At 38.5% G+C, this 15,684-nt stretch overlaps 1 protein-coding gene across 1 annotated transcript; it reads left to right on the forward strand.

The window, feature by feature from the left end:
* The first annotated feature begins 61 nt into the window (after nt 1-61).
* Nucleotides 62-9,640, forward strand: lysmd1 (LysM, putative peptidoglycan-binding, domain containing 1). Its single transcript, XM_062992481.1, has 3 exons — nt 62-331; nt 1,155-1,465; nt 9,204-9,640. Exons 1-3 carry the CDS (start codon nt 188-190, stop codon nt 9,352-9,354), a joined length of 606 nt encoding a protein of 201 aa, XP_062848551.1. The 5' UTR covers nt 62-187; the 3' UTR covers nt 9,355-9,640.
* Nucleotides 9,641-15,684: the final 6,044 nt, after the last annotated feature.

Genomic DNA, 15,684 nt, shown 5'->3' on the forward strand with positions numbered 1-15,684 from the left:
TGTTACTGTTTTGGTTCGGAAAGTAAGTGGAGGTTAGCCAGTACTGTCGGATAAGTGACCGGCCAAATTAATTGACAATACACATCTGTACGTAGCAACCACGTCGATCTTCCAGATGTGTTTTGACGTCCTAATCGAGCTGATAAAATATCAACACCCACAGTTGTGATAGTAATTGAAACTCGTGATGTCGGACGGGCTGCTCCGCGGACAGCGCACTAAATCTTACGGGAGTTTAACCTCGTCTCTGTCCATCCGACAAAAACGCATCGAGCATGAAGTTCAACCAGGAGAAACGTTACAAGGCCTGGCTCTGAAATACGGCGTGTCTGTGAGTATGTTTACATGCTGTTAAACATGTTTGAATAGTAAGAAGGTCTTGGGTTCGATTCCTTTCTGTGTGGAGTTTGCATGTTCTCCCTGTGTCTGTGTGGGTTTCCTCCGGCAGCTCCGGTTTCCTCCCACAGTCCAAAGACGTGCAGTGAACTTGTGTAACCATTAACTACCTGTCCTGTCATGAATGTAACCAAAGTGTGTAAAACGTGACCTTAAAATCATAATAAATAAATAAATGCAAGTGTGGAGTTTGCATGGTCTGTGTGGGTTTCCTCCCACAGTCCAAAGACATGCAGTCAGGTTAATTGGAGATACTAAATTGCCTTTAGGTGTGAGTTCATCAGTTCAAGTTTTATTGTCAAACACGGTCATGGACAATTTTATATCTCTAGTTCACCTCACTTGCACGTCTTTGGACTGTGGGAGGAAACCCACGCAGACATGGAGAGAACATGCAAACTCCACACAGAACGGACATGGACCACCCCGCCTGGGGTTCGAACCCGTGACCTTCTTGCTGTGCCACTTGTATGTAACTTATAAATCTAGTGGAAACCACTGCCACACAACGCATGTGCCAGACGAAACTGTAGGACACTTGATCTTATTAAGATGGTAAACCATTCTTAGCACGTGACATAATTGACATTATTGTGTACCTATAGTGTATTTGCTATAATTACACCAGTACAGTAGTGATTCTGAGACTTTCAAAATCTTTACACTTTCTAAACACTTAGAAATGTTTACCTTGTTGGTGACTGACTTCTGTTAAACTGTTGATCTCTCTGACTCAACCTGTTATCTGTGCTTTGCAGATGGAGCAAATCAAAAGAGCAAACAGACTGTACACCAACGATTCAATATTCCTGAAAAAATTCCTCTACATCCCTGTACTCGCAGAATCTCTATCATTTACCAGCGAGAATGAACTTCGTGACGAGGAGTCAAGTCAGAAAGACAAAGAAAGTAATTCACATCATCACGTTTCTGCAAAGAATGGAACAGACTCTGAAAGTCCAGAAGTGGCTGCAGATCTTTCTCCATCAGACTATTTCAGAAGAATGGACGGTTTGATCCGGGAATCAAAACAAGCCGCCGTGAAGACGTGTCAAACAGGAGAAAAACAGTGAGTAAATGCATAAAGCTTGTCATGAAATGTGGGATGTTAATAAAGGGTGCGAGCAGTCATTCTTCCTGCAGTAAGTTCTTGGTCTGTCATAGATAGAATGCCTTTATTTGTCTCATATATACATATACAGACAACGACAGACAATGTACAGTTCAACGAAATTCTTTCTTTGCGTATCCCAGCTTGTTTGGAAGCTGGGGTCAGGGCACAGGGTCAGCCATTGTATGGCACCCCTGGAGCACAGAGTTAAGGGCCTTGCTCATGTACCCAAAAGTGGCTGTAGGCTACCACTGTCCCTTAGTAACGGTAATACAGCAGGCCATAATATGTTTTAGAGTAATAGGGTGGCACGGTGGCTCAGTGGATAGCACTGTCGCCTCACAGCAAGAAGGTCCTGGGTTCGATTCCCAGGTGGAGCGGTCTGGGTCCTTTCTGTGTGGAATTTGCATGTTCTCCCAGTGTCTGTGTGGGTTTCCTTCAGGTGCTCCGGTTTCCTCCCGTAGTGCAAAGACATTAAGTAAGGTTAATTGGAGTGTTTGACATTGAACTTGTGAACTGATGAATCTTGTGTAACCAGTAACTACCGTTCCTGTCGTGAATGTAACCAAAGTGTAAAACATGACGTTAAAATCCTAGTAAATAAATAATATAGAATAATAGAATCGCCATTTCTAATTTCATTTCAGCTTTTATCAAAGCGACTTACAGTACTGTGACAGTATACAGTCTAAGCAATTAAGGGTTAAGGGCCTTGCTCATTGGTGCCTGAAATTGGTGGGGCTTGAACCAGCAACCTTTCAATTACTAGTCCAGTACCTTAACCACTAGGCTACAACTGCTCTTCAGATCAGATTGCTAGAACATCAACTGAAGACACGATCACCACGCGACCCCCAACCCCAACACACAGGCGCCTTTCCAAAAATCTTCTCTTATTAAAAACAAATGGCAGAAGGACTTCCGGTGGCGCTATGTAGAAGGAGGCAGCAGAAAACATAGCTCTAATAAAACCAATTAAAATTAGCACCTTTAAGCGACATAAACGGCAGAAAGAGAGATAAACTTATAAAGAAAGGACTGAGGAAGCCCAGCGAAAGAGATGGAAAGGAAAATGAGGTCTGTAAGGAAAGATAATACTACAGAAGGAGGAACCGAAGTTGAGAAAGAGATGGCGCGGGGGAAATTGATAGCGGAAGAAGAACAAGACTCGGTAATACTGATGGAAATCCGCAAACTCAGACAAGAACACACAGATGCAGTGAATGATAGCAAAAGAACTTTGGCAAGATTAGAAACAAGTGTGAGAGAGTTAGTGGAGAGAACAACTAATCTAGAAAATCGCGCAGTAAACATGGAAGAAAGGCTAGGAAACACGGAGGACAGAACAACGCAGCTGGAGAAGTCAGTCGCTTTTCTACTGCAACAAGAGGTAAAACTAGCCGCAAAGTGTGACGATTTAGAGTCAAGGATGAGACGTAACAACATAAGGATTCATGGCATTCCGGAGGGATCTGAGAAAAATGACACTATCGGTTTTATAACGGAATTTATTCGCACGTCAATGCAAATCGCGGATGATCTAGAAATCCGTATTGAAAGAGCACACCGTTCTCTGCTTCCTAAACCGAAAGAAAACGCCCCCCCACGAGCAATCATTGTCCGGTTCTTAGACTGTCGGATAAAAGATCACATAATACAGCAAGCGTGGAAACAAAAGATCACGTACGAGGGGCGGATTGTCTACTTTAATCAAGACTACACAACCGAAGTACAGAAAAAGAGGAAACAGGTGAGGGACGTGATTAAAAAACTAAAGGAGAAAAACGTGAAGGCACAATCACCATACCCTGCACAGCTGAAAGTGCTATTGCAATCAGGAACTAAAACCTATGCCACACTAAGAGAAGCGGCACCGATGTTGAGGGAAATGGGGATCAGTGTGGAGGAAGATGAGACAGATAATCTACGGAGAGGGATGACACAAGAAAACTGGACCATGGCGACAAGGAGAAGGGGAAAAAGAAAACAGATGCAAAATACAGAGGCTAACTGGCAGGACCCCATAGACTGAATTCATTTATATGGGCAGTACGGTAGGGCTCAAAGAAATGATTTGAATAAACACATAAATGAATATAGTCCTTGAAATTAAAGAGACAATTAACATCAGCCTAATGTAGAATACACTTTACATAAATAAAGGAGGCTAATGAGACATTGTTTATATAAAACAACAATAATATTGGTTGGGTGGAGTTAGATAGACACTCAGTTAGAGTAAATGGCAACTTTGTGTAACAGCTGGGAAGTTGCAGATGCACATAGCATTATTCTCCCAGAGAGAACATGCCACATCTCTCTGGGCATGATACTTTTGGAAGTCACATACTGTTGTTATTGTACATTAGTTCGAAAGGAGATGCATATTGTTTATTTTTTGTACAATGTGGTTTTTTTGCTTTATTTAACTGTATTGTTTTCTAAGAGGTACAGAACCAATATGTTTCAAAAGAAAATTATATGAATAGGTTGAATCTTGTTTCGTATAATGTCCATGGACTAAACCACCCCATCAAAAGGAAGAAGATTTTGAGCCAACTGAAAAAACTAAAGTGCTCAATTGCTTTGCTACAGGAAACACATTTAATGGAGGGTGAATGTAAAAAACTGAAAAGGGATTGGGTAAATCAAGTATTTTACGCCTCAGGTGGGAAAAAAAGGGGTGTAGCCATATTAATAAATAAGTCCGTACCATTTACTGCAGAAAATGTAATACAAGACAACATGGGAAGATATGTAATGGTAGTTGGCTACATAGGTGATATAACTCTAACGATATTGAATGTGTATGCTCCGAATGAGGAAAAAGAAATATTTTTTAAAAAAAACATTGCAAACGTGATTACCAGTAATGGAAGGGGGATGATAATAATGGGAGGAGACTTTAATGTGGTACAGAATGGGAAAATAGACAGACTGCCACCAGAACAGGGACCAATCACAACAAAGTCTAAGGCACTAAATAATTTGATTAGAGAATTAGGTCTAGTAGATCCATGGAGAAATAATAATCCAAGAGGGAGGGATTTTACCTTCTATTCAAATCCGCATGGAAGTTATTCAAGAATAGACTTTTTCTGTGTTTCCCAGCAATATACCCACAAAGTTCTGAACTGTAACATAGAAAGCATAACTATAAGTGATCATGCCCCCATCACACTAACAATAGAGATAGATAAAGAATATTTTTATAAATACTGGAGACTTAATGTATCGATCCTGTCAGATGAGAAGGTGGTAAAAGAAATAAAACAAAGCTTACTGGAATACTTTCAATTAAATGATAACGGTGAAGTATCACCGTCAATCTTATGGGAGGGGGGTAAAGCAGTAATAAGAGGAAAAATAATAGAAATAACATCTAGACTAAAAAAAATACGGATGAAACTACAAAAAGACCTGGAGAGTAAAATTAAAGAATTGGAAATAGAACATAAAAGTAAAGGAGATAACAACACACTTCTCGAATTGAAAAACACCAGGCACAGACTAGAGGAACTTTTGACATATAGAGCCGAAGGAGCTTTACGCTTTACAAGTCAAAGATACTACGAGATGGGCAACAGAGCAAGCCGTCTACTAGCATTCCAACTTAGGAAAGCACAAACAAATAGGACAATCTCGAAAATCAAACACCCTACTTCCAAACAAATTCTGGGAAAGCCAAAAGAGATAGCAGAGACCTTTGCAGAATATTATAAAGAATTATATAATGACTCAGAATCTGACATCACAGACAAAAAAACACAAACATTTCTTGAAAAACTACAGTTACCATCATTATTAGAAGAAGAGGCAGATGAAATGATAAGACCAATTACAATACAGGAAATTTTGGATACAATAAAAACCCTTAAAAATAATAAATCCCCGGGCACCGATGGGTTCCCGGGAGAATTTTATAAAAAATTTGCAGAAGAGATTACACCAGTGTTAGCTAGCGTGTTTAATTATTCTTTATCATCAGATGACCCACCAAAAACTTGGTCAGAGGCCATTATTTCAGTCATGTATAAGGAGGGCAAAGATCCAACTGCTTGTGAGGGATATAGACCTGTTAGTTTGCTCTGCATGGATATGAAAATATTAACAAGCATACTGACACAAAGAATGCAGAGATACATAACTAAATTAATTAAAACAGATCAAACAGGCTTTATTCCAGGGAGGCAGGGGGCTAATAATATTAGGAGAACGTTAAACATTGTGTCATGCACTAAAAAGAATCCCCAGCCAACCATGTTGCTCAGCCTAGACGCACAAAAGGCATTTGACCGAGTAAAATGGAATTTTCTATATCATACATTGGAAGTTTTTGGGTTTCATCCAACCTTCATAAAATGGGTAAAGGTAATATATAAAAATCCAAAATCACGGGTAAGAGTTAATGGTTACTGTTCAGAATTTTTTTATCTTAAAAGAGGAGTAAGACAAGGCGATTGTCTTAGTCCATTATTGTTCGCAGCATGTATTGAACCATTGGCCGAATCAATAAGAATAAATAACAATATAAAGGGAATAAGAGATGATGGGGGCATAGAACATAAAGTATCGTTATTTGCAGATGATATATTGATATACATTAGTGAGCCAACATCATCTATTTCAGCATTATTGATTAACTTAAAGGAGTATGGGGAACTATCAGGATACCAAACCAATGAATCTAAGTCAATTGCTATGATGCTCTCAGGAAAATGTCCAGAAGAACTAGAGGGGAAAGTTCAGTTTAAATGGACTAATAAAGGATTTAGATACCTGGGTATTATTATCACACCTGTAACATCTGGATTATATGAAGAGAACTATGGGAAATTAATAAAGGAGATAAAAAAGGATTTGATTAGATGGGAGATATTGCCTTTGACCCTGACAGGAAGAATAGAAACTATTAGAATGAATGTCCTACCAAGGTTGTTGTTTTTATTTCAATCACTGCCTATTCGGGTTCCTAGCTCTACTTTTAAAGTATTAAATAAATATATATTAAAATTTTTATGGCAAAATAAGAAAGCTAGAATTAAATATAGGACACTTCTTTGTCCAAAAGACAAAGGAGGATTAAATCTACCTAATTTAAAAAATTACTACTGGGCTGCACAATTGAGAGCGGTAATCATGTGGATAACTAAAGAGACAGATGCAATATGGGTGGGAATGGAGCAAAGGTCATGCCAAGTGGTACCATTGGAGTCACTTCCATTTTTAACTGAAAGAACACAGAGAAAATTAAAAATAGGAAATGAATGGATCAGGGGAACAATGAAAATATGGACAGTGGTGCGAAAGAAGTTAAAATTATCCAATTCCATTTGTAGAGCCACTAAAATAGCAATAAACCCAGATTTTGTGCCATCTACTATGGATGCAGGATACAAAATGTGGGCAAATAATGGGTTAATATACATTGCACAACTGTTCAGTGGGCAAAACATGAAGTCATATGAACAACTTAGACAAGAATTTGAACTACCAACTCACAACTTTTATAAATACCTCCAAGTAAGACATTACCTCCAGAAACATAGGGAATGGGAGAATATTTGCCGAGAATCATCAAAAATAGAGGAATTATTAATGACATATGCAGAAGAAGAGACTAAAAAAGGAATAATATCTAAACTGTATAAAGCGTTACAGGCGGACTCTGAAGATAATAATATAGAGGTTAAAGAAAAATGGGAGTTAGAGGCAAATATTATAGTAACAGATGACGAATGGGAAGAAACATTCATAGCAGGCCATAAACTAACTAATAGTCCAACATGGAGGGAATTTGACTGGAAAATAAAAATGAGATACTTCAATACACCTTCTGTTACATCAAAATATAGTAATACATCTGAGCTATGTTGGAGGAACTGTGGACAAGTGGGGGACTTGACTCATACATTTTGGGACTGCCCTAAATTATCAGAATTTTGGAAAAGAGTTCAAAAAGAGATTACTAAAATTTTAGGAATCAGATTTGCATTAGACCCTGCACTATATATACTAGGTATACCACCTGACAATGTGACTGACGGGGACATGATATATTTATTAAGAATTCTGCTTCTGGTAGCAAAGAAAGCGATTACAGTGTGTTGGTTAAAGCCTCAACCACCTAACATTATACAATGGAGAGATATGGTTAAAAAGGTTTTTATTATGGAGAGAATTACAGCAAGATTACAGCTAAGATCAGATTTGTTTAACAAAAAATGGTTACCATTAATGCCTGAAATGCAAGAACTGTAACTACCTCTTCTCTTAATTATTATTATTTATTTATTTATTTAATTTATGTTTTTTACCACTTTTGTTTTTTCTTTTTTGTGATTATGAATACATCTCATACATGTTGGAAATTTGTATGTATTGTTCTGTGTGATAAATAATAAAAAACCAGTTCAAAAAAAAAAAAAAAAAAATGGCAAAACGAATGGGACAGCAAACCTCACAACAACTATATGAAATAGAGCCAAAGGTGGGAAAATGCTACACTAAAATGGACAGTCGACTAAATCAGACTATCCTTACAAGATGCTGCATTGGACACTCCAAGGTGACACACAAGCACCTTCTTACAGGGGAAGATGCACCAACTTGCCAGCTATGTAAAGATAGACTAACAATTAAACACATATTGATGGACTGCTAAACACAGAAGACTGAAATTCTTTAATGAAAACGATATACAAAACCTACTTAAGACAACAGCACCAGGGAAAATACTACATATATATATTTTAATATTTTATTTATGCATTTTCTTCCCTTTTTTTTCCCTTTTAGCTCGTTCAATTGCCCGATTGCGTCATGCTTCCTCTCCACCAATGCCGATCCCCGCTCTGATTGAGAAGAACGAAGCTAACCCACGCCCCCTCTGACTTGTGGGCAGCATGCCGTATGCATCTTATCACCTACACTTTGACGAGTGCAATGCAGCTTAGCGTTGTGTACGGAGAGACACACCCTGAGAGCACTCTTTTCTCATCTCTGTACAAGCGCCATCAATCAGCCAGCAGAGGTCGTAATTGCATTAGTTTTGAGAGAGAGATCCTATCCGGCTTAATCCCACCCATATCTAAACAACAGGCCAATCGTCGTTCATGTGGCCGCTCAGCCCTAGCCGGCAGGCAGAGCCGAGATTCGATACGATGTGTTCGAGATCCCAGCTCTGGTTCCAGCGTGTGTTTTTACCGCTGCGCCACCTGAGCGGCCAATACTAATTTTTTGGACGCATTTAAATCTAAAACATCTTCTATAATTTGCTTTAAATTACAATACGCAACCTATGTACCACATCAAACAAACAAAATCAAACAAACAAACAAATACAACTGCTCTTACATTCAAGCAATAGTAGAACAATAAGCTGTGGAAAAATAGTACAAAAAATCAGATATAAAGATGAGCTAAAGGTGCACGTTGCTCTATTTCCTGCTGCAATGTCATGTGGCGATACACACAAAGATTCACACTTTCATGGTTACACACAAACGTGAAGTTACAAATCCTTCCTACTCACGCAGACATAAAAAAATATATACTTGTCTATAACACACACTGTTTATGAATGAAAGATTTGTGTGTGCTTGTTTTTACATTATGGTTCTCCTTTAATAAAGTGTTGCCAACATGTTGTATGTGTGTTAAATCCTAATTAATAAAAAAAATCTTTTGTTTTAAGGTTTTCTTCAATGGAAACGCTTCAATACAGCAGTCAGAATACCAGGAGCTCTCCCCCGAGCCAGCTGGCAATGCTGGGCGCTGTGCCACTTACCATCACTAAACGTACCAGAAAACTGATGGACAGAGAAGACGAGATCTTTCAGCTCTGACGCTGTTACCAAAGCTTTCTGGCTTCTGTGAAGTGCTCAGGGCAGCAGGTTGGGGATTGTACGGTACTTAATGTGCGAACCATAGACAGTGGTATGATGGTAGCACATCATGTTGGTGTACACAGAAAATTAACACTACCTTATTGAGTGTGACTGGCAACTTGTTGACACGTGACAGATAAGAAGAGAACCAAAACTAGTAAGATGTGTAGACTTAAAGGAAAGAAGAAGATCTACACTCACTGTCTACTTGATTACAACCCCAAATCAGAAAAAGTTGGGACGGTATGGAAAATGCATATAATAATAAAAACAGAGTTTCTTACATTTACTTTTATTTGATGTCAGACAGGATGAACCTGAGATATTTCATGTTTTATCTGCTCAACTTCATTTCATTTATTAATAAACATCCATTCCTGCATTTCAGGCCTGCAACACATTTCAAAAAAAGTTGGGACCATAAAGCATTTACCCCTTTGTAATGCTGCTGTTCCTTTTCACCTCGTTTAAAAGACGTTCTGGCACCGAGGAGACCGAGTGATTTAGTGTTTCAGCTTTTATTTTGTCTCGTTCTTCCTGTGAACACGTCTTAAGATGTGCAACAGTACGGGGTCGTCGTTGGCGCATTTTTCCTTTCAAAATCCTCCACACATTCTTTATTGACGACAGGTCAGGACTGCAGGCAGGCCAGTACAGTACCCTTACCCTGTTCTTCCGCAGCCATGCCTTTGTAATGTGTGCAGCAGGTGGTTTTGCATCGTCTTGTTGAAAAATGCTGGACGTCCCTGGAAAAGACGACGTCTTGAAGGCAGCACATGTTGCTCTAAGATCTCAATGTACTTTTCTGCATTAATTACTAGCCCTAAATTGCCCCCGTCCCAACTTTTTTTGAAATGTGTTGCAGGCCTAAAATGCAGGAATGGATGTTTATTAATAAATGAAATGAAGTTGAGCAGATAAAACATGAAATATCTCGGGTTCATCCTGTCTGACATCAAATAAAAGTCAAAGTAAATGTAAGAAACTTTGTGTTTTTATTTTAAAACTTTCTGATTTGAGGTTGTAGAAACACCATACATGTACTGAGCAAAACCTTGCCTTGCTCTTAGACCAGCTTTAATTCTTGGTGCCATAGTTTATATAAAGTGTATGATTTAGATTCAGATCTGGTGATGGCTGCAATATTATGCTGAAGGTAAAAATATGGGTACATGGATACTAGATAGACTCTGGCATTCAAACAAAGCTTCATTAGTATTAAAGAACCCAGTGTGTGCCAGTAAGGTGGTTGATATGTTACACTGACATAAATTAATGCTATTTATTCTAAATTATGATCCTATCCTCTGCACGGTGCCACAGAAATAGATATTCAGCAAAACTTGAGTGTTTTTCTAATCTTTTAACTGGTTGATTCAGTAAACCTGTGCCCACTGTAGCCCCAGGTATTTATTCTTGGCTGATGGGAGTGTCTTGTCGCCTCTATTTTTTAAGGCATGGTTATTTAAGTTACTGTAGCCTTTGTCAGCTCAGAAATCTGCCCGTTCTTCTCTGACATCTTTAATTGACACGGTATTTCCACCTGCATTACTGCCACTCCCATGAGATTAGCACTTTTTGACATTTAAACTCAAGCTCGTCCTGCACCAACAACCATCCAGCAAAGTCATTTTTTATTCTCACGTTGTAAGTGAATGTCTGTGCAGTGTCTGTATGATTGAATGCATACCGCAGGAGCCACATTACTGGATGATATGATAATTAAATGTACTTGCAGGTGTACACGTGTTTCTAGTAAAGTTGCCAGTCTGAATATTTGACCTTTAACTCAGGCACACCCTGCATGGCAAGAAGACTAAAACTATAAATGAAAACTGTTTTATTTAAAGTACTTAAAACAGGTTTTGTTTATCTGTCCTGTACATAGTCCATTAGGAATAAAGGACACATTGACCAGACGTATGTAATCAGATATTAAGCTGTTTTCTTTTTTTAAAGCACTTTAGTCTAATGCAGAATGGTTTGTGATGTTTAATGTTGGCATTTCTGAGATCCTGAATCATTAGCAATGCAACTAAATTGGTTCTGTGATATTTCGGTAAATGTGCTCACTAAAACTGAGCTTTGATACTGTGGCATGGCGAACATCTGCCTCCATTAGCATTAATTGTGTAACATAGTATGTTTTTGACATATGGTTGCTTTGCTATTTGACATTGTGGGGGTGGCACGCTTGCTCGGTGGGTAGCACTGTCGCCTCACAGCAAGAAGGTCCTGGGTTCGATCCCGAGGCGTGTCGGTCCGGGTCCTTTGTGTGTGGAGTTTGCATGTTCTCCCCCGTGTCTGTGTGGGTTTCCTCCGGGAGCTCCGGTTTCCTCCCACAGTCCAAAAACATGCAGTCAGGTTAATTGGAGACACTGAATTGCCCTATAGGTGAATGGGTGTGTGTATGTGTGTGTATCTGCCCTGCGATGGAATGGCGCCCCTTCCAGAGTGTTACTGTGTGCCTTGCGCCCATTGAAAAGCTGGCATAAGCTCCAGCACCCACGACCCTGATTGGATAAGCGGTAAAGAAAGTGAGTGAGTGATCCATTTGTGGAGCCACGTTGTTCAAAGCAAAAAGCCATGTGACTTTCGAGTCATTTGGTTAAGCAGGGTTACAGTAATTCATTATGGTTACTTTACATGTACCTCAGTTTATGGTCAGATAGCTATTACATTGCCAGCAAGAATATGTTACAAAGCAGGATTGCAGGATTGGTCATCTTGCTGACCCACAGCCATAATATTACTGTAAAATCTTTATTTATTCTAATGCATAATATATTATGGTGAGTTATTCTGGCACTGATCTGTTAATGGTATACAGTTTATTTAGAAAGTATTCAGACTCATTGACATTTTGCCCTTATTGTGTTGTGGATTTTATTTTAAATGGATATAATTCCTGTCTACCAATCAATCTACTCCTAATCGCCTGTAATGTGTCTTATTTAACCATCGAAAACTTCTTATTCTTATTCTCAAAATTATTTAGAACGTTTATTTTTAGAAACCTCTCCTGCTGCAAATCTTCTTGGATACGTCTCTACAAGCTTTGCACGTCTAGATTTGGGCATTTATTTCATTCTTTATGGCAGATCCTCTTAAACTCTGGCAGGATGGTAAATGTCTGGGATTTGCCATCTTCAGATCCTTCACAAATCTGTGTGAAGTTTTGTGAAGCGTCTCAGTTCGGGGTCTGATTTTTAATTGTTGAAAAACTCTATTGCTTTGCATTAATTATAATAATAATAATAATCTAGGTCAGATGGAATGCCTTTGTCATATATAAAATATACATATACACAGGTACAGTAAATTGTTTCTTCCACATATCACAGCTTCTTTGGAAGCTATCCTGGCCAGGATTCCTGGATCTGAAAGAATTAAGGGCCCTTCTGAAGGGCCCAAAGTGTAGACTGATGGGAAACTGGCAATTACATCCATTTAAAGGGCAGCACGGTGGCTAAGTGGGTAGCACTGTCGCCTCACAGCAAGAAGATCCTGGGTTCGATCCCCAGGTGGGGTGGTCCGGGTCCTTTCTGTGTGGAGTTTGCATGTTCTCCCTGTGTCTGCGTGGGTTTACTCCGGGTGTTCCGGTTTCCTCCCACAGTCCAAAGACGTGCAAGTGAGGTGAATTGAAGATACTAAATTGTCCAATATAAACTTGTAAAGTAATGAACCTTGTGTAATGAGTAACTACCGTTTCTGTCATGAATGTAACCAAAAGTGTAAAACATGAAATTAAAATCCTAATAAACAAACAAACAAACATCCATTTAAAATCTAACCCACAATACAAAGTGTGCAAACAGTCAAATAGTCTAAATACTTTCTATGCCCTCTGTACATAGTTTATTTTTCTCTTTTCAGAAATGTCACTGTGTTTCCTAGAAAATAAATTACTGATCATTACTTTATTATTTATTTATTCATCTGGTGCTTAGTTTGCATCCACAATTAAGTTTAAACAGCGTAGTAAGACAGACAGGACATTTTGAATGCAGATGGATTTTAGGTGGGATTAGAAATGTATATCATGTAAATGTTTATGAACAGCAGTAGCACAAAACCAAGTAAAAACCCAGAGAACATTCACATGTTCTGCAAAATAAGCTCCTGAATCACTGAGTGACCGAGGGATTTATGCTCTTCCCAGGTTTATGTTCTCTGTATGTACATATTGCACAAGTGACTTAATGTGAAAATGTAATAATTCCTAAAAGATTGTAAACAGAAAGTAATCAGTGATGAATAAAGAGAGTTTTGTAAAATATTTGTTGATATTCTTTGTGTAACATGAACTGATGTACACTGATCAGCCATAACATTAAAACCACCTCCTTGTTTCTACACTGTCTATTTTATCAGCTCCACTAACCATATAGAAGCACTTTGTAGTTCTACAATTACTGACTGTACTGACCACCACAGAGTAGGTGTTATTTAGGTGGTGGATCATTCTCAGCACTGCAGTGACACTGACTTGGTGGTGGTGTGTTAGTGTGTGTTGTGCTGGTGAGTGGATCAGAGTTTTTAAACACCTCACTGTCACTGCTGGACTGAGAATAGTCCACCAACCAAAAATATCCAGCCAACAGCGCCCCGTGGGCAGCGTCCTGTGACCATTAATGAAGGTCTAGAAGATGACCAACTCAAACAGGAGCAAAAGATAATAATAATAATAATACATTTTATTTATATAGCGCTTTTCAAGATACTCAAAGACGCTTTACATAAGACAAATAATCAAAACAAATACGTACATACACCATACAAATCATAGTACAAAATCAAAATAGTACATCAACATCAAGAATAATTAAGATAAAAACAAAGAGAGCAGCATAAGACAGTTCATTAAAAATTAGCTAAATTATGAGAGAGAACAACAAATATAGAACAATTTCTTAAAATTAGACAGAAGCAGGACAGATTTACATGCAATCAGGAAACTGAAAACTTTACAAGTTTTAGGATCTAGGACTTCACATTTCTGTCGTGATCTAAGTATAAAAACTATTAAAAAGAATAGCAAAAATAAAAGCATTTATTTTGTGTTGTTACAAGTTAAATGCCACTCTGAATAGATGAGTTTTGAGAAGTGACTTGAATTTGGACAGGTCAGGACAATCTCGTAGGTGTTTGGGGAGAGCATTCCATAAAGATGAGCGATCGTCTCTGACTTTACATCTACAAGGTGAACAAACAAGGTAGGAGTGTCTAATAGAGTGAGTGGACACGTTATTTAAAAACTCCAGCAGCGCTGCTGTGTCTGATCCACTCATACCAGCACAACACACACTAACACACCACCACCATGTCAGTGTCACTGCAGTGCTGAGAATGATCCACCACCTAAATAATACCTGCTCTGTGGTGGTCCTGTGGTGATCCTGACTATTGAAGAACAGGGTGAAAAGGGGCTAACAAAGTATGCAGAGAAACAGATGGACTACAGTCAGTAACTGTAAAACTACAAAGTGCTTCTATATGGTAAGTGGAGCTGATAAAATGGGCAGTGAGTGTAGAAAAAAGGAGGTGGTTTTAATGTTATGGCTGATCAGTGTACACTGAGGAATTATTATGAGAAGTACAGAGCTTGGTTTGCAGTCTTTATTCATTTTATTGGGTTTTTGTTCTCTGGCACATTGTTATATTAATCATCATGATGTTCTTGCCATGTAACAGGTTAAGCCAGTAAATGATGTGTGGTGGCTTTGCCATGGTAGAAATGCTGGTGGAACTATGAGATCACAAAATAACACAAGGGTTTTATATGCTACATTTGGCTTTCAATTGCAACACTGAAAATGTAATACTGCAATATAACAAACCTTTATTTAGAACTAAACTTTAGAAATGTATTTTTAGCAAATGCTGCTGATAAACAGTCTAATGTACACACACCTATGGGAAAACACAAGTTTATTTACTGCCAGGTTTCATCAGGTGGCAGTAAGTATTCCTTACTACTATACAGCTGGGATTTATTATCATATATACGGTATAATTCTTCACATTCCATTAATTACATGCTATGTGGTTGAATTAATTGTTCTGGACAGGAATAATTTTGACTTAATTGCACTAGGGTTAATTGTGTCATTATTACGGTTACATTTTGATTTTAGAGCTTAGTACCTTATCTATTATAATTAGCTCCTGTAGTTAATAACATTCACCGAGGTTTTTGGATAAATTTGACCTTGGTGCAGCATTAAAACTCACTAGCGGACGTCCAGGTGGCTCAGGGGGATATTCCGCTAGCACACCAGTGCCGAG

Source organism: Trichomycterus rosablanca, chromosome 3 (genome assembly GCF_030014385.1).
Source record: "Trichomycterus rosablanca isolate fTriRos1 chromosome 3, fTriRos1.hap1, whole genome shotgun sequence".
Classification (NCBI taxonomy): domain Eukaryota; kingdom Metazoa; phylum Chordata; class Actinopteri; order Siluriformes; family Trichomycteridae; genus Trichomycterus; species Trichomycterus rosablanca.